This window comes from Lycorma delicatula, chromosome 6, assembly GCF_047948215.1.
Source record: "Lycorma delicatula isolate Av1 chromosome 6, ASM4794821v1, whole genome shotgun sequence".
In the NCBI taxonomy this organism is placed as follows: domain Eukaryota; kingdom Metazoa; phylum Arthropoda; class Insecta; order Hemiptera; family Fulgoridae; genus Lycorma; species Lycorma delicatula.
The window spans coordinates 113,025,931-113,053,638 of record NC_134460.1 but is presented as its reverse complement, the minus strand read 5'-3'; the positions used below and the strand labels follow the sequence as shown (position 1 = coordinate 113,053,638).

Here is a 27,708-nt window from a genome sequence, read left to right as displayed (position 1 = left end):
TCCATTTCACATTTTCCCTCTATAATTTTCATTTATTGTCCCTCTTAAAAACACAAATAATATTCTTATATTGCATGTGCATATGGCCTTCATTAGTACATAAAATAATTATTTTTCTCTGACTTTTACAAACTCTGAGTTTATTTAATTATCGCTGGATATGGCTCCTAACTTGAAAGATGGCTTGACATTTACTAATTCTATTATCAGCTGTTATAAGCAGTTCAGGAGAAGAATATTAAACATGGAGTTCTGTGGAATGTAGTGAACAACTTTCCCTTCAGAAGCATAGCTGTACCTTTATTAATAAGATGAGATAGCAGCATTATTGTCTTTAAGAAAGATGCGAGATCAAAATTTTACTTTCATCATTTCACTTCTATATTAATAAAATAGATTATATTAATAGCACTTAGAGTTTAGTTTCTTTTTAAATTCAATAAATATATCTTCTAGTAACTTTTTGGGCTAAATTCAAATTTTAAAATGTTAAATTTATGGATTTTTTTTATGACATTTCATTTCTATATTCTGAAATATAATTTTTCCAACTTAAATTAGACAATTTATCTAACATCCATCAAATACACTTATCATAATGACATTTTTATCCTACTCTACTAAAGGGCATTTCTATGTGTCTCTCTGTGTGTGCGTCTCTCTTAGATGAGAACATTCTTACATGATTGAACATACTGCCCATTAATAGATTTTGAAGCCAACTTCTCTTTTGTTATTATGTCAAGGAAGGTTAGTTTCATATTACAATAATTTGTTTTGTAAATTGAATATAATATATAAATAATAAATTAATTAATTTAATTTATATTTAAGCTTCCAGCTCTCATATTGAGTGAATTTGAATATGGATATTATGGATCTTGATGAAAATGTTGAACGTGTTGTTTTTTCAATTTTCATCATTAAAAAAAAAAACACTTTTACACAAAAGGTAATCAATTTTGGACATCTAATAATATCATCTGAAACACCACCTGCCAGGGCAACCTTCCTGGAAGGCCTAGCTGCGGAGGCGTGCCATAGGCACATGCTGCATCTAGTAATGACATTTGCTGACATTTTTCACATCTGATGACCTGTTATCTGAAATATTTTGTCTAATAAACCATCAATGTAGATTACAAGTTATTAGCCCAAAATTGGGGTTTTTCATCTTATTGGTATTATATAATATTAGTAGTATGACAGAAGTAAACTGATATTTATTGATAAACAAGCTGTTAATTGCTACTGTTATAATGACCTTATTTTTTATGTATTATTAACATTACTGACTTTGTAGTTAACCCTAAAAGTCATCAGACTCTGATGTTAAACGATATAGTTGCTTTTCTCTAAACCAGTGTGATGTAATTATATAGACTTGTAATACTTCTAAGTATGGAGGAAAGTAAAACAACTAAAATAATATCATGAGACAAATTTTACTGTAAATCCTAGAACCACCAATAATAATCAGTTACTGTTACATATTTAATATTAGTACCATTTTTGTTTTTTCTGTTTTGATAACAAATCAGAAATCTATGTAATTAGGTCCTATTTAAAAAAAAACAAAATTGTGACTTCAAACTACATCACATTTCTAGGTTAAAATTCTTTCATTTCAAGTGCAGCCTTTTTTATTTACATTTTGTTTTTTTGTTTTACATCACTAAAAGTCATTTATATATTCTCAATAGCTCATTTCATAAAAAAATATTTGTTCATATTACTTTTCAATCATTTATTTATACCAAAACATGCTGTTAATAACAGTATTGCATTCTCAAATAGAAAAAGACATCTAGATGAGATAATTTAATGTTACACATATTTTTGTACTTTTATTTATAAATTATATATAATTAATTTACCTATATTGTAAAGTTTTAGAATTGAACTATTGTTTATTATTATTGATTGCTTTATAATAAAAAAGGCTTTAATTAAAATGTCTTTTTTATACAAACATAGAAGTTACTCCATGAATAACCAATGCTAAAATAATATGTATTATAATTAATACAATCCACAGATGATGTAGGCCTACTGAGTACTGCATAATTTATTTGCAATCAAAAAAATTTATATTTTGATTTTAGCAGTAAAATATGCATAAATTTACAAAAATTTGTTTATTTTATAACTTACACTGATGCAAAAATTATAGAATTACAATAAACTTTATTATTAACAATTAAAACTTTTGTATGAACTTTCTGAAATTTAAACTCTATAACTAAATGAACCAAACCAACTGTTTGGATTTCTAAGAGTTTTTACTAAATGTGCATATGAAAGTGTATACTTTTCATATATACGTTTATAAAGAAAATAAAAGTAAAATGAAAATAATTTGTGTTATAAATTTCATAAAATTAATATTATCTTCTTTTAAGTACAAACAAATATTGCCAGTATTTTCAACTACTTCCCAATTACTAATATTATTAAATTTATATTGCACTTTAAAATTGATATTTTTTTTGTTTAATAATTAGATTTTTAATTTTCAGTTTTTTAAGTTACATACTGCTTAGCTTAAGCAGCCAATAGTTGTTTGATATTAAACAATTTTTTGGTACTGTAGGTAAATAATTCATATAACTTGTACATTACTTAACATGTAGATTTATAATTTTTAAGAATTACATTATTTATGAATGTCATTGATCTATTATTAAGTTAACTTTTTATCACATCCTTACTTATAATGCTTTTACTTTATTGCTTTGGCAGAAGTAGCTGGGAAAAAATCCAAATATATATATTTCTTTTTCTTTTCTTTCTTCTCTTGTTTCTCTTTCTTCTAATTTTTTTTTTTTTTGTTTTTAGCCATAAGAAAGATTATTTAAAAAAATAATATCATTACATTGTAACCAAACTAAATAATTAAAATGCTTTTATAAAAAATAATTATTTACTGACGTGATTGGAAAAAAATGAATACATTGAGAAGCATAATTAATTATTACAAATGTGGCATAGTTATTTTGCCGGAAGCTGTGGTTTAAGCCATTTTAACTTACAAGTAAATGTGAATTTTTAATCTATCTTATAATTTGTGGCATGATTAAGAAAATTAAAAATGAATTTAAAAAACTAAAAAAGACAGTCAGTGAATCTTTCTACAAAGATTTTACACACAATATATACCTCGTAGATATAGCCAAAGTTGGTAAATTTCCTGTACATCGTACATCAAACATAACATTAATTTTCAAAAAAATAACTTTAGTTACTGTGTGATAACTTTCAGTTGAACATTTAACTTTTACCCAACATTAAAGAACTTCATATTTGTGATATAGCTTTAGTGCTTCCTTCATATACTTTCTGTATTCATATACGTAACATAAAGTAACAAACCATTAAGGTAAGCGTGACCATCAGAAATCGAAAAATAACGGCTTTTTTGAATTTTGCACTGTGTGATTATACATTTAATTCTGTACAATTCCATGTAAATATTTTGCTCATATGATAAAAAATACGGAAGATAAATAATATTTTTGTAGTGTTGTTTAGACCTGAAATCTGTTTGTTTCAAGCTCAAAATTTTTCTGATATTTTTCTACATAATACCGCAAGAGATTTAGCACCATACCTTTATTTTTTATACCTCATACTTTTGTTTTAAATGTTGGTAGCAATACATGACACCTGTTGCTGTTTGAATGATGGTCAACCATTATCAATGGTTGACACCACAATCTCAGATCATGAGACTGTACAAGGCTACATTTAATTTACATTCATACCATCCTCATTCATCCTCTGAAGTAATACCTTACGGTGGTTCTGTAGGCTAAACAAAAAAAATAAAGCTATTCCTAAAAGGTTATGTTGTAAATTTTTGTTTTGTTTTTGTTTCTTTATATGGCAAGTTTGTAATCAGCAAAATTGTTGTTGCGTATTGTGAAGTTTTATATAAGAAGAGTTTGTACAAAATGCCAAAATCTGAAAGGCTTACAAAAAACAAGTTTATGGGAACCAATACATCAAAAAAAGTGTTCCTGTAAAAGATCTACCTGTTAACCAAATCAACCGTCACCAGATGTAAATAGGACCAGTGGTTCTTCAAAAAAGAAACTGAATTTAGATTGTTACAGAGGTTTTAAGGATCAGGTGATGGATATTGCATATTTGATATTAATATATTGAGCAAGTTTACAAAAATATTTGTGGTGAAAATTACTCTGTAAACTTGATTTATTCTGATAAGAAAGGAGTTGGTTTGGCTAAAAGTATTTTATTTTGTGATAAGTGTAATAAATCAACTGAATTTATGAATTCAGATAAAACAAAAAGTGGTAAATATGGTATAAACTTGCGTTTTGTGTATACTATGAGAACTATTGGCAAGGAGCAGAATCCTTGTAAGATATTTTGTTCCCTCATGGACTTACCCTCACCTCTGACAAAACTTCATACTTACACATAATTTTAATTGATTGGGAATGCTGTTAAGTGTTGTGCAGAAGAAAGTATGATGAGGAATCACAGAAGAAGCTGTATCTGTAAACAATAGCTCAAGAAATCTAAGCATGGCTCTTGACGGCTTGTGGCAGAAAAGAGACCACACTTCACTCAATGGATTTATGAGTGTAACTAATTTTGGTCCTAGTAAAATTTTTAATGTTAGTGTATTGAGCAATTACTGTCATGAATGTGTAACACAGAATGCACAGGAATATAACTGCACCAAAAATTATGAAGGGACAAATGGAGGCATGGAGGTTGTCAAGGCTGTTGAGGTTTTTGGAAGGAATACAAAAAGAAATGTAATGTATGTTGAGTATCTGGGTGATGGGGACAGTAAGGGTTTTCAAAAAGTGGTAGAGGATAAATAACCCTTATGAGAATGATGTAATCACAGAAAAACCTGAATGTGTTGGGCACATACAAAAGTGTATGGGCTGCACAAATTAAAAACAGACATGAAAGGGCAGCGTCTGGCAGATGGAAAACCCATTGGCAGTAAGAACAGGCTTACCTTTTCCAAAATAGATAGAATTCATTCACACTATGGTCAAACTATCAGGGAGGATGACACCATTGAGTAAATGAGAAAGAATATTAGGGAATCATATTTCCATGAGACATTTACCGACAGAGAACCACAACATTTCTTATGTCCCAATACTAGAACTCATGGTTCTAGTATAGCAAAGTATTTGCTTTTGATGAAAGACATAAGCATAAAACACCACTGGCTATTGCTGAAAAAATTAAGCCAAATCAAATCCTGTGAAACCCAGAGTTGCTAAAGAAATGTTTACACCACTGCACACAAAATCTGAAGGAGAGTTTTAATCATACAGTATGATCAAAAATTCCAAAAACTGTGTTTGTTAGGTTAGATACTTTTAAAATAGGGGTTTATGATTCAGTGTTGGTGTTTAATGATGGATTTTGTGGCCAACTAAAAGTTCTAAAAAAATTAAATTTGAAATATAGTGAAAAAAAAATGTAATTTCGGTGGTACGAAGTCTAGATGCAGCACAAGTGAAGAAAGCTGAAGTTTCAATGATGGAGCCTGTGAAGACCAAAACAATAGTAAAGAGAACACAGGAAAAGAAAAAAGAAGACTCAAAAGAGGCAGAGTTGGATCCAGATTATGGCCCAGAACCTTTTTAATCAAGTAAGTGCTTTTATTTACTTTTAAACTGCGTTTACCGGAAATGTGATTTTTTTTACCTGTGTTCCTTTTTTTCAAAAGCTATCTGAGCTAAGTAGCTGAAATTTTTACAGGAGTTTACAGAGGCTATTTAACTTTCTAGTACCAAATTCATAACATATCTTCATTAAAAAAAAGAGTAAAAAATTATTTTTTTACTTAAAAAAAATTAAAATTTTCATAGAACTTTATCAAAAAATTTTAAATCGTAAATATTTCTCCAAACATAGTAAATTTGATAGGAATTCATTTAAAACTATATAGATTCAGTGGTAAAGATTTCAGAGAGATCAATCTAACCGTTTAGGAGAAAAAGGAACATAAATATTGCCAATTTAACATTACAGCCATAGGGTGGTCACACTTACCTTAACTTTTATTTTAGGTAAAAATGTTTTAAAGCCAATTTTAGGTAAAAGAATTCAAATGCAATAGAAAATTATTTATGCTAGCTAAAAGAAATGAACTTTAATAAATTATGAGTGTTTAGCTATCAAAAAATAAAATTTGTTAAGAAAAAATAACTTAAATTGAATGAGCAGAATTTTAAGTTATTTTTTCTTAGAGAAAATTTCTGGTCTGTTTTACATTACCAGAGTTTCCCTGAATACTTTTTACTTATTTACTGACTGATTAATTTAACATAAATAAAATAACCAAATCTTATAATTCTATTTTAATATTTTGATCAGTAAATAAAATTATTTAATCAGATGATTTCTAGTGTCATTCAACAAATTAATATAATATTTTATAAAATGTGAGTGTTTAGTAACAATGGACGTACTCCCATAATTGAATTTAAGAAAAGCAAACAAAAGTATTGACCCTGTAGGGGAAGATAATTTTGTGACAAATATTTTTGTGAATTCTACTGTGCAGTAACCACTGCTTCTAGCAAGAAGAGGAAACAATAATAGCCAAGTCAAACTCTTCATACGTATATGTTGGGTGTCCAAAACTACCCACCCACCTTTTTAAAGTGACAAAAATTGTTGTTTTTTTTTAAAAACTCACGGTTTCATATTAAGTAAATTGGGAATGCTCTATTGACTACTGATAATATCAACATCCAGTTCCCACCGAAAGTGAATTATTTAAACCAGAAGTTCATTTTTAAAAAATAGAAAATGCATATCTTGACCAAGAATTTGGATTCTACGTTGAAAGATTCGTAAGTTTTGTTTAAAACATTTTTTATCAAAATGCGATTTTTGTCCTCTAAATGACCTTCTAAGTTGACCTCATACCAAGCCACTAAGAAAGTTCTTTCAACTTTGAAATACAAATTTTTAGGATAACAGCATTTATGCCGATCCTTATACCGAATATGTTTTTTTAAATAGCGATATTTTCAACTTCCAGTTTCTACCAGAAGTGAGTTGTCCTGATCAGAAATTCATTTTTCAAAACGAATCCTTCAGAAATAACAAAAATTTGCGCTTTACTATTAATTTATTTATGACACTGACTGCCAGAAAACAGAAAAACAGAGTTTAAAGAAAAAGGAAAAAAAAATTTGAAACAAAAAACATCTGTTAAATGAATCTCAGTATTTTTTTTTGTTAGAGAATCTTATAACTTATCTTACAATCAAGTCTGAATAAGTACATTTCATATTCAGTTTATCTTAAAACAATACCTACATATCTCTATTTCCAATAAAACAGTAACTAAATGATAGCCATTATTTTAAAAGTTAAAAATCACATCTTGATAAAAAATGTTTCAAATAAAACTTATTCCAATGAAGAATCCAAATAAAAAATCGACTTTTGGTATGGATAACTCACTTCCAATGGGAATTGGAAGTTGATACAGCAATTGATATAGCACACCCAATTTAGTTAATATAGAGCCATGAGTTTTTCAAAAGAACCATTATTTGTTGTTTTAGAAGGGGTGGACAGGTGGTTTTGGATACTTGGTGTATATATATATACATATATCTATCAATTTTTTTGAGGTGATTCTAGTTTTAGAAACTTAAAGTTACCCTTTCCTAAGGCAAAAGTCTACTCAAGAAAGGATGAAGTTTGAAATAACAAAATTTATTTTTTAAGTACTTTTTATAAATAAATTTCTTGCAAAAAGTAAACTTTTATGAAAGTGTTTAAAAAATAAATTTTTAATTAGAATTTTTTTTAATAAGTAAGATCTAGTGTAGGATTTTTCTGTTGTAATATATTTCATTCTTTTGCACCAGCTACGTTTGCAAGTTATTTTTATTATTATAAGTTAAAAAGTCCAGATTTAACGTTCACCTTTATCTTTCTTTACACCTTTGATCCTCAATTAGCTTGTAATAACCAGTTTTCATATTTTCTTTCACATATCTGTAGGTTTTATATGTACACTATATTATGTTACATACATTTGTGATACCTATGGCGGTAGAAAACAACTTTTTAAACTTATATTTAATAAGCATTCTTATTACTCTGTGTAACATAAAGCTACTTATATAACTGTATTGTTTTGTTCTGTTATATATTAATGGTGCAATTTTACAATACATTTCTTTTGGGGAATTAAAACCTTAAGAAGAGAGTATGACAATAACAAAAGATTAAGAAACAATAGATTAAAAAAATAAGTTAATAAATTTATTTAAAATATGAAAATCAATTAGGAGCTTTATTTTCTGTATAAGAATACTTTAATCATGTGAGTGTGCAAATATATGTGTGCATAAGGTATGCGTTTATTATTTAATTTAAAAGCATTTTGTTTTATGTCTGTCTTTATAATTAAAAAATATCAAAGTTTTATCTTTTAATTTATGTTAACATTGTATAGTTTTAATAAACAGCTTTTTTTCATATACTAACATTCATAAGTTAATATTAATATAATTTATCTAGATTTAATGTGCCATTTTAATTAAAATAAATAAATGTGCCTATAAATAATAATGAATGTATGTGTAATAGACACATGGTGTTGATTGCAAACAATAATAATTGTGAATTAGTTAATATTGCCGCATCATTAATATTTTGTATATTATTCACAAGAAACAGATGTTCATAGAAGTGTATGCGCATGTTTATTAATTAAATATGTGTGTAAATAAAATGTTGCTTATGTGACTAAAAATAAGCGAGAGTAAACAAATCCTATTTCGTAATTTTTTTTTCTTTATAAAATTATTAATGATAAATCTATTATTATGTATAATTAATGTTTTGTCTTGCTCTGGTGTGTGCGTGTGTTGTGGTTATGTTATTGTAGATGTGCAGAGAACAACTATGAAAATTGGTGATGAGGGTGGGGGGGCAACGACCATGGCCTCACATCCATCAATATATTTATTTTTTAATGTCGTAACACACGTCATGTGTGCTCACGACACATACACTGCCAATCACTGCCTTTAATAATTATTTTATACTTATTATTTTGTGTATTATATCACTCTGAGCCATTCTTTGCCTTAGCAGTTGTAACAATGAAATAATTACATCTCTTTTGGATCTACAGATGCTTTAACTTTAAAGTTACGGTTTTTTAGGTATTTTATAATGCAAAGAATGTGTATTTAATCTGCTTAAAATAGCTGAATTACACAAATTTTAAAATATCTACTTTGATCAAATAGTTCAGGATATTACTAATTAAGTAAATAATATTATTGTATTGCTTTTTAATGTTTTTTCTTGCAAACTATATGATTTAGGAAAAAATGTACAGTTTAAAAAAAATCAAATTATTAATTTCTGTATTATTTTGTAATTCTAAATCGTGCATCAACTTAATAAAGTAAACTAAATTAATAGTTACTCTTTGATTAGTTTATAACAATAGATTGTTTTAAAAACTATTCTATATTTAAATTTATTTAGAAATAAAAATCTTATATTTTAATGATTTTTTTTAAAAAAATGATAAAAGTTTAGGTAATATATTACTGCAGCACTTACTTTTACAAAGTATTTTTATCATAAATAGCACTATATCGCACAGTATTAATATCATAATAACATTTTTCATTAAATATTATCACAAGCATTTTTTCGAAAGTTGGATCAATATTTTTAGAATATTTAAATTAAGATCAACAACTAGAGTTTAGATATTAACTAATTTGATATCAGTTAATAATGTAGTGTAGTTGAGTATATTAATGTTGAGTATATTTTGCTCGGCCAGTTATCATTTCACAGAGTACTTATTCCTGTTGTCTTAACATCTAAACATCCAACATCCAAACATTGCACATATTTATGTATACAATGTTAATATTCAAGTTAAAAATCCTTTTTTTCTAGTTTTTATTAAGTATATCATTGTCAAAATTTTGAAACGCATAGTGTTTCATAATTATATGAAATAAGTTTATTATTTCTATTATATCATTCATATGTTTTATTCCTTATAATAACCCGTCATAAATTTATTTCCATTGTCTTAGTTTTATTAAATATTAAGTCAAGTTTTAAAGATTTAATTTGTTTAAAAATTTGACAGAGGTTTTTTTACATTAATAGAGTAATTGACTAGTTTTAAATAATTTAGAAAAAGAGAAGATGCTTTATAAACACATCGCTTTAACATTTCACTATTGATTTGCTGATTAGGTACAATATATTATTTGTAATTTTTTTTATTTCAGTTTATACTTTACTCAGATGTGAAATATATACTCTTAGAATAAATTTAATAATTTTTTTTTTTTATGTTGATTAGATTAAAATTAATTTTTTATCAAATTACACTATGTTTCTGTTTAGAAATAATTTTTAAATGATTATTTCTATCATTAAAAAAGTTATTTAATTAAAATACAATATTTAAATTCATAGTCTTTTATCATAAATTACCATACCTTATGTCAGCAAAACATTTTTACATTATGCAAATTTAAATCCTGATAGTTCAAACTAATTTTTAAAATATATTTGTGAATAGTAATTTACTATTAATAATTTCACAAAATTTTACAATGCTTATGTAAAGTACTCATAGATTGTATTATATCTAGAAAAATCAATCTTTTAGGCATAACTATTTGTGAAAAATGTTATTTTTATCAAATGATTGTATTGTTGAGAAGTGCTCTAAAAACATAATTTTTTTTTAATAAATTTGAATTTTTTGTTATATTTTTTAACAAACTAATAATTCATTTCACAGTAATGTGTTCATAATTTAAAATTTAAAGATAAAATTTTTAAAAGTTTATCTTTCTTCTAATTTATTACTATATTACCATTATCATGTAATTATTTATTATAATTTATTAACCGTGCAAAATACAATAACAATATCTTTAATTATGTATGAAAACACATATTTTCTTATCATTAATTTCAATACTCTTTCAAAAAATGGTATTGAATGGCTCAACAAAAAAGTGACTTAGGTATTATTTTTTTTGTTATTATTGCCTGGTGTTTGGTAGAGAAGATGCAATAAAAATAAATTCTCTTATCAAAGGCTGGTGCATTCCCAAATATTCCTTTTCTGTAACTTTTGTATCATTTACATTAATTTATAAATAAATTAAGAATTTTTATTTTATATTTACATTTTTTTTGAAAAAGGTGAAAACATTAAATTGTTCTAAAAACCATCTATTGTTTATTTTTTTTAAGTTAAACATTTATTATTTGATTACACCTAATCCAAATTACTATACTAATACAAATCGCTAAATATATACTTAAATCACTACATTTTTTAAAGATATATATATATATTTCACTAAAATATAAAGTTTAGTTACATTTTTGCATATTTTAATACACAGTAGCACTTAGTACACACTTTTTTACTGTAGTTAGTTAACACATTTGTATATGTTATATTTTAAAGCATATTAGTGCAAACATTTTCTAAACTGTATTTCATTTCATTTTTTTCATGTGAATAAATATAAATTAATTTTAAATCATTCAATAGTAAAAGATTTATTTAAAAATTTTGTTCAAATATTTATCAAAATAATATTAAAAAACAAAAATTAAAAAATCTAACAGTCTATAATAAATAAAGTTATCGTTGATAAAATTATGAATAAAAGTATTTTACATGTCATTCAGTGTTGCATCAAACAAAACATTTTTATCCTTCTCTGTGCATTTTTTGCCTCAATCATTATTGTCAGAACTGTTTGTTTTCTATCAACCAGTTAACACCAAACATGAGATTTTCGCAGCGAGTGTCTACATTTTGTTTTTCACTTGTTCAAGGTTTCATTTCTTCATCTTTCCAATAGAATCATTAAATTTAGAATTTCATTGACTTAGTTCACTTACCTTATCTAGTTAGAATATAACTAATAATAATATACACAATATTTATTTTTTAAAAGACCGTACCAGAAAAAATCTCCAAAAATAAAAACCATTGTTTTTACTGAAGCCTGTTATGCAGATCTGACCAGTATGTATTATTGGCCACAAAAATACAGTAGCAATTGATGGCAAAATATAGATTAATAGTTAATATAATTTATTTTTTTTTCTCTACTTTATTTGTCTCAGCTTCACACCTCTGGATTTAGAAGAGTTTATTAACTTGTGATATTTCTGAGTATTTCTGTTTAATTATGAAAGATATTTGAAAAAAAAATTAATTGTATTTTTCCTTAAATATGCTTCATAGTACTTTAAAATTTTCTATTTTAGGTGAATAGTTTAGTATAGGTCTCCCATGTTGTTTTCAACTTTGTAAAATAGATTAAAAAAATGTTATTTATACTTTTTTCATTTTAATATTGTTGTAATAATATTGAAAACACTTATCCTGTGTTTTCTTGTATATTGATTGTTTTTTATTCCTGTAATAACTTATTCTATCAATTGTTAATTTCATTAAAGCAATTAATCTCTTAAAGAGGAGATTTTAACAAAACGCTTTATTTCATGGAATCTCTTTCCTTAATATTAAATCTTTTTAATGAAACCATGATAAAGTGAAGTAAAAATATATTATGTATAATTATTCATGAAATTTTAGTTAGGGACAGTACTAAAGAAACGGTCTACTGCAGTGTCTTCTGTAGCTACATATTATAATTAACAATATTATCTTGACATTAGTTTAATAACTATTTTATATGATAGGGATATTTTCAGTGATCATTGTCTTACTTATTTCATTCATTGCCATCATGATGACAATTGAAATCTTCTGTTTTTAGGATGATCACTGGTGAATTCAATTGATATAAATTTGCTACAAATCTCATATCAATGATTTCTAAGAACAGAAATTCATTAAAGAAAAGGAGATATAAAAGTGTTTTATGCTTTACAGGTTTACTAATATCAGTACAAGAACTAGTAAGGCTGGAGACTTTTAAAGTTTAATTCCTTCTTATTGTAAGTAAGGCTATAGCATGCTATACCTACATGCTACATGTACATGCTGTAGCTTTATGTCATCTTAAATAATGAGCAGTTTACCAAACACTGGCAAGATTATTAATACTCTAATGTATTTATATACACCCTTTCCAGTAATTGAATTATAACCTAAATTGTTCAAGCTTCTTAGTACTTCAAGTCATATATGTCTTATTAAACTGTGGCAGGCAGGTCACATCCTAATCACACTGTGCTTCATAACTTTAAGTTTCCAGAAATCTCATTTTTTCATATGTTACTGAAAACTTCTTACACAATGATTTTTCTCCATTAATAACACAATATTTTAATTAAATTTAATATTAAGTGTAACACCTAGTACCTTAAATAAACTTATAATTAATAAAAATAATTTAATTAATTAGATATTGTTGATGAACAAATTTTAATTTAGCTGATATGCAGTTAGCTTAGATTTCATGTTTTTATATTTAACATATGCTGAATGTAAAACTACATAATAATACAAATAAAACTGATGGTTAATTAATTTTATAAAATGCAAATTTCTAAAAATAGTAACAAATAAAAGTATATTTATTTATTTTAATTAGGAATTTAATTTATTAATTAATAAACACATCTTTACTAAATACTGATTTCAAAAATTTTGATTTAAAAAAAATGTATATATATATATTAACAGAAAAAATATAAATATCCATAATCATTTTCCTTAAAAAAAAAAATACTAAAATAATGTAAAAACAATTTAACAGAATATTTTTGTCAATTTTGCTTCTCATATAAATAGATTTTCCTGGCGTAATGGACGTTGAAATGTTTGTTTGAGAATGCTGAAATAATTTCATTGTAGTACGTACGTTTGAAATATTTGTGTTTTGTGTTTAATGTTCTTTTGTCACTTTCTTCCTTTCTTTTTCTGTTTAATTTGTCATCTTCTTCTTCATCTAAATCTTGTAATTTTCTTTTTGAAAGCATATTCATCAGCTTCAATTTTTTCTGTGTCTTATTTCTTCTCAAACTGTTTCTTTGCTTACTGCAGCAATGTTATGTATGCACCGCCAATACGTGTATAACTCTGCTAACTTACTGTGCATATAATTATTTAATTTATAGAGCACTATTTATGTATTTATTGATGTATAACATCATTATTAATTTAATCATCTTATATTAAATTACAATAAAATAAGCTAAATAATATTTTTTTTTTAATATTTATTTATTTGATAACATTTTAGTTACTGTAATATATTGAATAAATGATTTTTTATTATTACTGTTATTATTGTTATTATAATGTAAATGTTTTGATGCAAAGTTTTTCAGGGTAAGTACTGGAACATCAGAATTTTATCCATACTTTTATTAATATTTGTTTAATGTGAATGCAAAATTTTGTAAATTATCATTGCATTAGCCTAACACTACAATATCATTCAAATTATTACTTTTGTTCATCTATTAATCAATTTTTTTAATTCTATTTTTATTAAAATTTTGCAAAGAATATTTAATATATTTCAGATAATAATACCAAATACTCTAGCACACGATACTAAGGAAATCTTAAATTTTCTTCCAGTATGTTTAAATTATTTTGTACATTCTGTTTCAGAATTAAAAATAATAAATGTATCAAAACTTACACTTAAACAAAAAACAATATTTTTTTTTATTAAAATACAATAAAATGAAGTATTTCAGCAGCAGAAATTAATTAAACTGTAATTATATGAACTTTTTTAATTTAAATAATTTTAAGACCATGAGTTCAATGGCAATTGGGTCTTATTACCCTCAAGTCACACTGGGAAAAGAGGGCTTGGTACCACATGAGAGGAACCTAATCGGTATAATTTTATGAATAAAAAATAGTTTATTTTCTTTTTGCTAAAATCTGAAAGACATCTTTGGCATTGAATAATATTAATAATTTGTTTAATGTTTTATTTATTTATTATAATGGAGAGCATTTACTCTAATCCTGTTAGATTGAAAATCTAACTCCTATACAGAGTAAAATCTAGCAGTGGTACACTAACTACAGTTTCTCATAATCTTGTTGGCTCTAAATAGACTATGGTTAAAACTTTTAAAGGATAAGATGATGTTACGCTGATAAAAATCAATATATCTGTTTAATTAAATACAGATCTATTATAGTTTTTTTATAATCATTCTTTCTAGATTTTCAGTAACAAAAAATTATGTGGCAATATTTCTCAAAAAAAAAGAAAGTGATTATGTTTCTCACAAACTAAACCAGATTTGAAATAGATTTAAAAAATTGTTTTGATGGATAACAAACCATATAGGATTGAAATCATTTTTGCATGAATAAAAATATATAAATATCTAGAATATAGTCAACATTATTAAGTTATGTATCAAGTTTATCGTGTCTTATTCTGCTTACTATTGCTCTTAAAAACCTTGTTTCTTCTGCCTGAACTCTAATCTATTCAATGATGATATTAATTATATGATATAAATATCATATGATTTATTATTATATGATATTATTTATATGTCTAAAAATAAATAATTATTGATACGTAATTCATCTCTTATACACTACATCATCTTTACCTTTAAAATATTTCTATACAATAAAAATTATAACAGCTTTTAGAAAATCTGTTTTCCCCCTAATCTCCTAATTTTTTCGTAGCACTATATTAATTATAATGTTTCTTCCTTCTGTTATATAATGTTTTCACCAAATTATGTAAATTTTTGTGCTATTTTCAAAGCTATAACATCCAAGATTAAATTATTTTCACAAATCTTTCAATATTAATTCTATATAGTGCAGTTCCATTATCATAAAAAAATATGTATAAAGTGTGGTACAAAGGATTTCCTTCCTTCCCAAGCAATGGATGAACAATTCAAGTTTGTTCAGTTTCTAAGTATTGTTTCCTGATCACCATTTTGTTATTCTAATTAATAACTTGGGCTAATTAACATGCAGGCAGTGCAGGGATCTAACAATCTAGAGCTATACTCATTACACAAACAAGGAACACGGCTATTCAAATACTCTTATTTAAAACTGTAATATATATGCAGACTAACAAAATATTATATAATTCAATTAAGATAGTATACTTTCTTTTTAATACAATTGTTCAAAACGTTTTCAAATAGAATTCCTTTCCATGAAATTGTATTTTTTTTTTTTCAATATCAGTGAAATAATTCGATTTCTTTGGTGAACTATAAAATTAATTTTTCTTTATAGATTGAAACTAATAGTGCTTCTTCAACATCAAATTCATACTATTCTTCACTCATAGTTATTCAATAATCTCCTTCCTATATTAATAATAATAATAATAAAAATTTGAAAGTAATTAATGAAATTAAAAATATATCTATCATATTTTAAACTTGATTTGATTTGTTAAAAAACCATGTAATATAATTTTTACTGCCGACTGTCATGGATAACAACATCATTTAATATTATTTTTGATCAGTTAAAAAACATATTTTATAACAAATTTCAGTCAATAGTTGATTTACTGATTTACTTTTCTCTAGAGAATAGAAACAGTGTATATTATGCATTGCTTCCAGAAAAATACATTTATTTTTTGCTTTATACTATTGTCCAGTTTTTGTTATGGCTATAATGCATGTAAAGTATTTCAGTACAAACAGCAGTAATCAAGTTCGTTCCCTGAAAGAAATAACACAGACAGTCCCTATGATGAATAAAGTAATGAATCTGTAATTTGAAAGGCTGAATGTCACCTGCAGTTAGGTGGACTTGCTGACACATAATAGTATAATCAACTCAGTGAAAAAGATATTGTGATATCAGTTCACTCTTCATTTTCCCTTTTAAGTTCTTATTTTCTTCCCTAGAATGTAATGGTACCACGTTCCCTAGGAACTCCTGTGGAATTCACTTTCCCTAGGTTTCTATTTTTTAAGAATTGTTGGGCCATTTTTTTATTAATTGATCTTTCATGTTAGATTGCTTACAATTGTTATGGTTACAGCATTTAACATACGTGTAGACACACATGACTGTTCAGATATTTGAATAGTTATTTTTAAATTTAGTTCATAATCATGCTTGAACACTGACAAAAGAAGATAATTAAATTAGAAGTTATTATTTTGTAATCATTGTATTTTTTTTTTTTTACTTGTCTGTAAATTAAATTGTTTACACCATTTTTTTTTTTTAGATGTGAAATCATTCTTTTTATTTATTTATTTATTTTTAAGTTAGCTTTTGTAAATTTTAAATCAATTTATAATTTCTAAACATTCATTTAAAGTATACTGTTTCTTTTATTTGTGATTAGTGCATGGTTATAAATAATTATCCATCCAATCTGCAAATCATTGTAAAGTATACATTTTTTGCCAATTTTTATTGTTATAAAAAAGCTATATAAATAATTATTAAATTTTGCTGTTTATTTTTCATCTACTGCATTTGTTGTACTAATTCTGAGCACTTTTTTTACTTATCTCAATAAACTATAGTTGTTCAGATGTCATATTCCATAATGCTAAGAGTTGTCAGTTGATTTTTTTAATGTTTTTTTTCCCATAAAATAAGTTTTCTACCACCACATTAACATATAATATTTTATAAGTAACTTATTCTCATTAAAATTTAGTTGTGTTCACTTCCCTTTCATTGGTAGTTTTTGGTTCATATTTAATTATTTTGAATATTAAAATGTAAATAAAATCTCTAAATGATGCACTTCTATCATTTTTTTAAGGACTGTATGTTAAAGTATATATTATTTATTTAGTTTATCTAATTGATGTAGTTACTTTATCTCATCTGATTTATTTTTTGGATCACCAATTTTATTTTTAAATATTTGTTTTAATAGTATAAACAGTAGTACTTTAAATACTGTCTTTTTTATTTTACTGTATTTAGTAGAACTGCAAGATTTTAAGTAGTTGATAATATTTTTCTTTCTTTTTTGTACATTTTATGGTAAAGTATTAACAGTTATGTAGAGTTTGTACACTATATTTTTATATTATAATTCATAGTATTAAATCTGATGTTCCAGAACTTAATGAAAAATATATTAATACATAAATAAATTATTAAAGAGATTAATAATTTATTGACAGTATAATTATAAAATAATTTTTTTACACTGAATTTTACACACTTTGTGGGTAAATTTGTGTGTATACATTGGATTTTAAATTTATTCACTATTAAGTCATGTATTTTTATAACAGTATATTGCACAATTTTTTTGTGTTTAAATTCATTAAATAAGGAAGAATATCACCATCCGAACACAGCCCCTAATTAAAATTAGTAGGGGCTAGAATTCAAAAAATCCCAGTATGTAACCACGTACAACTTATCAGTAATAGAGTATTAAAAGCTGCATACTATTATCACATTGTACACATATTTTTTAGTAGTCATAACTTTGTTACATTGTATGCACAATTTATTAATATAATTAAAAACAAGGAACAGTACAATATTTTTTAGAAGCAGTATAATTCTTATGTAGCATATCATTCATTTAAATTTGTGTATTTTGAAGATTAAAGTTACCACTGATTTAATGTTTAATATCTCTTGGCATCGGTACACTTCCAGAAGTAGAAAGCTGCTACACTTTTTGTTTATAAACTTTGTAGATAAGAAGTATTTCTTAAGAAATATTTCTAGAAGCGGTACTAATTAATGTCAAACAAAATGGGAAATGATTTTCAAAATGTCTGTAAGCAGTTTTTTCACTACCACCTTTCTTTTTTTTAATACTATGTGTTATGTAAACACTTTTTCTAGTGTTATTTGCATTTTACAGACTACCAGTAATTTTTTATTTTTTTATTTTGTATTATAATCTGTTTTAAAAAGATTAATTAACTTTTTTAGACATTTCCAATAAAATGAATATTTTAGACGCAAATATAAACTAACAAAATATTCTGATTATAACATTTTACACAGGTGATTATCCATATTTCAGTACTGCAATATTTCTGTATAATCTTAACAAGTTATAAGCATAGCTACCTTATAGCATAATGGGTGTGTATTGTGCACAGCACATGCTGTAAGCTCTACCAATAATATCCTGCATGTATGATTTTAAACTAATTAATGACAACTATATATGTTGTTAATATTTTATGTATTTTTATTATTAAGTGATTATATATATTTGACATGGATTATTTATCATTCATTTGACAGGAAGTGACTTAGACAGTTTCATCACTGTCATTAATTAAATTCCTTATACTTTTAGGAAAACATTTTGTGATTAAAACAAAGTCAAACTGTTTTATACAAGGTTTGTATCATTATTCTTTTAGTTACCAAGGCCAGATTAAGATATATTTGACAACCAAAGAAAAGTTAAATTTTTTTTTCAAAATTAATTTTCCTAATAATTTTATGTAAAAAGTAATAAAAATTAACCTTATCATGAAATAAACATTTATTAAAGTAAATATAGCTATACTGTATGATTAAAGATTTGAGACAATTTTTGAAAAATGCAGTCAGTCATTATGAAAAAAAAAGAATCATCTTGTTTTAGACATTTTTTATATCGTTTCCAGAAACCTTTCTTGAGATTCTTCATGTAACAAAATTTAATATTTTCCACACAAAGCACTTTTGGTATAATGATAGACAAAAGCAATGATGGATTAAAGTAAAAGTAATTACTTTTTTTAATTTAAATATAATGGTTTAACATTAAAATTATATCTGTCATAAAATATATGTTGTAAATAGATATGGAATTACATAAGTATTTTTTTAATTTATATTTCTGTTTTAAAATTGAAATATGAATTTTTAATTTTTATAATTTGAAAATTTAAGAAAATAATTAACTTTTTTTTAATATCATAAAATTGTTCTGTTAATATATTAACTTTGGCTAATTTAGAAACCTGCAAGTACTTAGGTTTTTATTTTTTACTAATTAATTATTTAATATCTGTTTTAAATTTAGCCATATCAGCTATTTTAAACTATGATTTAAAAAATCATTAACATTTATTTAAAATACGAACTAAAGAAAGTAATAATAAATATTTTTACATTAAATAAAACTACTAAATATATTATGATATAAAACAGTTTTTTAATGTTTGAATTCAATTTGTTGTATTCATATAGGTATTTACATTCATGTAATACTTAACATCATGCTTGGTTTTACATGATTGACAGTACAAGCATATAAACAATACACTCATAAACATAAATTCCTTTTTTTATTCAGTATATTATGTTCATTTATAATTTTTTAACAATATTGAATGATCAATTTTTTCAAAACATTTATTTAAAACAACATGATGTTTTGTTTTTTACACTCCAAATAATTTATATTCTAATTTAAAATATAGATTATTTTGAACTTTCTGAGTTTGTAAGATAGGTAATTGATTAGATATGCTGATAGGTTAGATGGGGAATTGGAAAAGTAGAATTGTTACAGGTGATCGCAGTGATTTCTATCCTGTTCATCGTGTTGTCGACAATTGCTTTGACGCTGAACACAGTGCCGCAGATGCAGGTGAATGATGAACGTGGTGTGCAGGACAATCCACAGTTAGCGATGGTTGAAGCAGTTTGTATAACATGGTTTACTTTAGAGTATGTGTTACGATTTAGTGCATCTCCTAACAAATGGAAATTCTTCAAAGGAGGTCTAAATATTATCGATCTACTAGCTATTCTTCCGTACTTTGTTTCTCTCTTCCTAGTTGAAACTAATAAAAACGCTACTGACCAATTTCAAGATGTTCGCAGAGTTGTTCAAATATTCAGGATAATGAGAATATTAAGGATATTGAAATTGGCTCGACATTCAACAGGTTTACAAAGTCTTGGGTTCACATTGAGAAACTCATATAAAGAGCTTGGACTTTTAATGCTCTTCCTTGCCATGGGTGTACTTATATTTTCTAGTCTCGCTTATTTTGCGGAAAAAGAGGAGCCTGGTACAAAGTTTATAAGTATTCCTGAAACATTTTGGTGGGCTGGAATAACAATGACTACTGTCGGCTATGGAGATATTTACCCCACAACCCCTCTTGGCAAGGTGATTGGCAGTGTCTGTTGCATCTGTGGTGTCCTGGTCATTGCCCTTCCCATCCCCATCATCGTAAATAATTTCGCCGAATTCTACAAGAACCAGATGAGAAGAGAAAAGGCTCTAAAACGCAGAGAAGCTCTTGAGAGAGCTAAGAGAGAAGGTAGCATCGTGTCATTTCATCACATCAATCTGCGGGATGCATTCGCTAAGAGCATGGATCTCATCGACGTCATTGTAGACACAGGTAAGAAAATTAGTTGCATTATTTTTGTTTATATTTCTGTACAATTTTATATTATAAAAATGCTAATTAAAAAAAAGCTTAACTCTAGGCTAGTCCCAAAACAAATGGTCAGCCAGGCCTCGTACCTAATGTTACAACTAAGCCTAACGCTTAATTCTTTAATATTTAGATTTATTTATCATAAATAATAAATTATCTGCACTACATCTTAAATAGAAGTAGTAATTTATCACAAAAATAAAACAGTTGTATTTACTTTAAGCCTAACATATTGTATTTGTATAATTAAAACTTTTAAATAAGTTGATTATTTTAGAAATATTTATTAGCTGCTGGATATTAAATTATTCAAACCACAATGTTATTTTATTTTTATTGTGTTACTAATTATTGCATTTAATCAATTTTTTTATCTATTTATACTGTATAGCTAAATTATATAGTATTTCTGTTTAAACGATCTTTGTTACTTAAAAGAAGTGACTGAGGTAGTTAAAATAATAAAATGATTTACATATTATTTCTTGAAATGTCATTTAGTAGAACATACAGCAAGTTTAACTTCCCAAACAACCAAGTACTAGACATGTGAGTACTGAAGATTTTATCTACGTTAAATATTATTTATTTAAAAGAAATTTCTTCAAAATACTTGTTGGACTTTTTCATGTAGTTAAAAATCCAGGGGCTTTATTATCAGCTTTTAAGATATTGATTTCTCTGACTTAGATTTCTAACATCAAATATAAAATAGAATAAGCTTCTCTTAATCAAAGTAATATAGGCAGGATAAATTCTGGCTAAGAAATCTTCTGGATAAGAGAGTAATAATGCCAATCTTCTATCTGAGTATTCACTATAAATCTATCTTCTAACGTCAGGTTTTTTCATATTCCAAGAAACTTGAGCACTTCTTTGATTTAGTCGTGAGATGTGAAATTTTTTTAGATAAAATATCCAGCCTATCAAAATAATAATAGGCTGAACACTATTCACAAAGTGTTTCAAAAAATTACGTTTTATACTACCCAGGAGTTGCTACAATGGTAGGTACAATATTTAATTATGAAAAAAGATAGCGGACAAATTAAATAGTTCAACCAAAATGTTGACTGCTCATAAAATTGGATAGTACAAATTAGTGGTTTATTTCATGAGGCAGATCACAAACTATGCTCATGCTATATTTATGTTTGGTTTTTACATGTGTTGTATATTTATTTATGAAAATATAAACTTTAGTAATATCAGAAAGATATGAGTAATGATCTCAGATAAGCAAAACAAACTGCTTCAAACAAGTTATACTGAATTTAGGCCTGACAATCTATTAAAATGAGAATTAGCATTCCAACTTCTAGTAATGAGAATTAATTTATCAGATATATTACCATCATCCACTTATTGAACAAATTATTTAGTATAATTGTTTTTTAATAAACCACCTAATGAAGGACCCACCACTGAGGGCACTTTTGTATTATTACTAGCATTTCCTCACTCATTAATTAAATAGTGATCACACATAATTTATTTTTATTAAAACAGAAATACACGCATTATCAAATGTATATATATAAATAATATTTATTTTTCCATCTATAGTTTGAAAGCAACTAATTTTTCTTTGGTATGGTTAATACAGCATCAGTTTTTGTTAACCATATCAAACAATATGTCTTTCAAAATACTTTAATTTTATATGTATTTATGCTTAAAATAAGTAATTAAATGCTTAGTATGTATATATATATATTGATGAAATTTACTCACTGTAAATTTCAAGTCCGAATTTAGAAAAATCTAAAAAAATTTTTTAGATATGGCACAAAGATTACACACCAAAAATCAAGTTGATATTTTCATTTGTTACCAAGAAATTAAAAAAATAGCCAGGTTCCAAAAAAAATTCAAAAATCCATTTTAACCCTTTAAACAGGGAATTTAAAAAAATCCTCTCTTGGTGTGTATACAAATTTTCAGCATTTATGTTTAGTAGTTTTTGCTCGGCATTGATGATTATAAATCACTCACAACATATTGTTTTTTATATATAGCATCCCCAATGTGGTTTTGCCCACACTATATGGTTACTTGCCATTTCCAGTCGCAGTCAAGGGATATTTACCCTGTCATGGCTCAGCTTTTCTCACCCTTCTCATTTAATGAGAAGGTTCTGCCCCTTGGACCCCACCATTTTCATTATACTCATGCGTGTGAGAATAATGATGATAAACATTAAAGCCTGTTCAATTTATAAAAAATATCAGTGCGTTGTAATTTCTACAGTGCAACAATTTGGTCAGTATAGGACCCAAAACTATAATTGATCTAAGAATGTGGATTTTAAAACAGTCGACCTCTATCTTAAAAATATTAGTTATAACTGGTTACCCATACAACATACAAGTAAAAATGTATTTTGCCCGGTTGTGAGGTTACCCGACAAGAAGGTATACCTTATTTCTCATTTTATTTATTTTTTTATATTTTTTAATTACTTTTATTTCATGTTTTTTAGTCAAATAACTGGAGGCAGGTGCAGCCAGTCATATCACACATACAGTAACAGTGACTGTGTTGGTTGTGCTGCTGTGCCATACATTGTCACACCCCTTAAAATATAAAAATTCTAAAAACCCAAAAATGGTTTTTAAATATTTATCTCAAGAGTAAATTTGCAAGCTTTCAATTCAGAGAATATTTTAGTATTCTTTTAGTATTGTCAGAAATGGGAAACATTTGCAATGATTGTTTAATTTTTTTTTTTAATTTCTTCACTCCTTTCAAGGTCTAATTTTGAAAAATCTAGAAATTGGTTTTTAGATATTTACACGAAAATTACAAACACCAAAAATCTAGCTGATATCTTCATTTCTTAATGAAAGACGAAAAAAATATAAATTTCATTGTTGCTCCATTTTAATGCACACTTACACTGTAAGAAGAACATGTACACAAATTTTCATCAGTTTACCTAAAGTAGTTTTTGCTGGTTGTTGATGAATCGGTCAGACAGGACAATTTGCTTTATAGGTACAGAGGTATAAGTAAATATTAAATTAAATGCTTAGAATATAATAAAAAACGGGGAGAAAAACAAACATATATATTATTATTGTTATATATATAATATATACTATATATATATATTTTACTGAAATAAATTTTGTGATTCATATTATTCCTCTGTACTATTAAATTATTCTTAAATTCTATTAAGTAAAATTTACAGCAATAAAAAGTTTTCATTTCTATAAATTGCACATAATACTTTATAATATCCTTCAAAAGTTAATAAATCATGCCTCAAATTAAATTTAACTCTTAAATACCTAGTCATAAAAATGAATAATTTCCAGTACAATAAAGCTATGATAAAAACAAAAGAATTTGCCAAAAATTTCCGAATAAAACAAGATTAAACAAGGATATTATAAGAGAAACTGTATAAATATTGAATTGCATATAATACACATTTAAAATTACAAAAAAAAACTTTTTGTATTACACAATAAATTACACACAATATCGAAAAAATTAAAAATATATCAATAAACAATTATTAATAAACAATTAAACAACTAAGAGAAAAATAAATACCAACAATTTTTCTATAGTAAAATCAGTACAAATACACTGGTTATCATGACAGTTGAAAAATATAGTAACTTAATGTAACAATACATTGTTGATAATAAATTTGAGGAAATTAATGACCAACTATCAAATTTCTAAAAGTAGTAAAAAGTTTAATAAAAAAATTCAGATGAATTTATAATTATAATAATAATTTAAAATTCCATTTTTGATTATATCTTTTTGAACTGATTGCCAAATATCAAAATACAATAACAAAATAACTAACTACCTTACAAACCTTACAAACAATACATAATAAGATACAAAGGAGTGAAAAAATGTACATAAAGTATTTATATACTAATAATACTGAAAACATTACTGTAAAGAAATATGTAAACCAGCATACAAACTTAATAAAATATTTAAAAAACAAAATTAATAATAATAAAATAAACAATCTGTGCAGAATTTATAAATTGTGATGGTATTTATACAGGACAAACAAATAAATTCTTTAAAACTAGATTTCTTGAACATTTTAAAAATTAAAAAAATAATAGATTAGCTTTATCTAATATGGTAGACCATCTAATAAACAATAAACATTCTATTTCTGATAGTAACACAAATTTAGAAACATTAGAAATTAATAAAAATTACATTAAATATATTAAACAATATTACATATACCAATATAAATACAAATAAAATTCCAGTTTGATAAACCATCAGACTGTGTTTAAAGGAGATAGTCTTATAAAAACTGCAACAGATAACAGCATTTGTTTAAATTAATATGTAATTTTCATTATTTTAGTATTGTTATTATTATTTTTTTTTTCATGAAAAGTACTTTCACGACATGTCTTATTAAATTGTTTATTGAAAATTTTGAAATTTTTTATGGACAAATATGCGAATTCTGCTGTTCGGACTGGAATCCATATATACCGGGTGATCATTTGAATAGTTACCACATTTATTATTCAACAGCCATCAGTCCCATCATATTTTTCTTTGCAAGCATGTATACCATTCCCAGGGGGGAACCTTTTTAAAATTATTTTCAAAGGGGTGGAGCCCACCATCTCCACTACACCTACGCCAACTAAAAATCTTAAATGGGAATGATAATATTTAATTACACTAATTGACAACCCGAAATAAATAATGAATTTTGGTGAAAGGAAAATTAAAATCCGCCCACCCCTTCGCTCATTAGGTGCGAAAAACAATTTGGGGTAGTACTTTTTTAAATCTCAGTCCAACAAAAATAACTATAAAATTACGTGATATTACTTCATAAACCATTTGAGATAATCATAATCTGCGGATTAAAACTGTGAAAATTATTTTTTAAATTACTAATACAAAATTTCGACCTTAGATGTTTTCTAAATTTTCGAGGGTTGTAAACTTATTTTGTTTAAATGAGATTATGTAGCTTGTAACGCCTCATTGGAAGGTTCTTTAAATGACAAGCAATTTGGTACAAACAAAATAAAAATGGTTAACTGGTATTGAAGTTATGATTAAAAGTGTTGTTTTAGATTATGTTGGGATAGTGTTACTGACCCAAAACATTAGGTCTGAAATTGTCCGTTCTTGGTCAAAAATGGGGTTTAGGTTTCTCCAGCATTGAAAACACGTACCAATAAACACAGCATTATAACATCAGTTGAACATACGAAAAACCAATAAGATACCTACTTCTTTCCTGGTAACAAGTTGAAAAATATATTTATTAAAATTTATTGCCTTTCTAACACAAACAAATTGAATTTCACGGCAAATTTGTATTTGTTGATAGTCATATCATTCACTTTATACCACATTTTCCCTTTTTTAATATTACTAGTATAATAACCTTTAAGAATCGAAGATCCGTGAAGTAATATTGTACTTATTACTTTACAAGTGTAACCCTCGATTTTTATCGTTAAATTCGATTTTACCAACCGAATTTATTTCTGTTTTATTTATTCCTTTTTTAATAAAACTATAGTATAATCTGTTGTAAACTAATACTTTTGATGTTTTTTTAAAGAAATGATGCGAATTAAACAAATTGTTTCATCTTCGGTACTTTCATTTACGTAAGAGCATTTACTATTAAAACAAGCTGTAGTATATTTTATTTTAAATTTTATTATTTCAACTCCATTATCAAGTTGTTGTACGCTACCTAGTACTATCAAGTACTGCTATCTAGCGGCGCGATTCGTAAAGGTACATTAAAATCACGAATAAAATGGCATATTCGAGTCCCGCTGTTAAATCTCCATCAAATGGAAAAAATTAACAAAATTCGAGGTATTTTTTAAAAATACCTTTATTACAAATCTAATTGAACTGAAATATAATGTATTCATGATTATCCCCCCCCCCATTTTCATTTCATTGTTAGGTCAGGTAATGTTTAGAATTGTAAACGTAGTTCGTTGACTTCGTCGCCTCTTACCGACGAAGTTCTAACGAACTCCGTGATAATAGTATTAATATGAAGTCAATGACATTAATGTCATCCAGTTCTAGTTAATATACTTTTTATTGGATTATTAGGAAATTATAATATAGTGCTTTACACAAGATCAACTACCTAAAATATAAATGAAATAAACAATATTTTTAAAATATTTCTGAAATTTAGTTATGAAGTAATATTTTATGATTTTTTCTTACAGATATTAATTTTTTTAAATATAAATTTATAAAATGATCCACTTTCTAAATAAATGGAAAAAACCTTATGAGAAAATTTTTCATAACAGGTTGCAG

General features: G+C 25.7%; 1 protein-coding gene across 1 annotated transcript in view; it reads left to right on the top strand.

Annotated features, from left to right (window-relative positions):
* The window catches only part of Shab (potassium voltage-gated channel shaker cognate b), a 506,172-nt gene that overhangs the window by 383,416 nt on the left and 95,048 nt on the right, over positions 1-27,708 (top strand). The window contains exon 5 of the mRNA XM_075368331.1: positions 20,502-21,345. Coding sequence (XP_075224446.1) covers positions 20,502-21,345 — 844 coding nt within the window. The remainder of the gene's footprint in view (positions 1-20,501; positions 21,346-27,708) is intronic.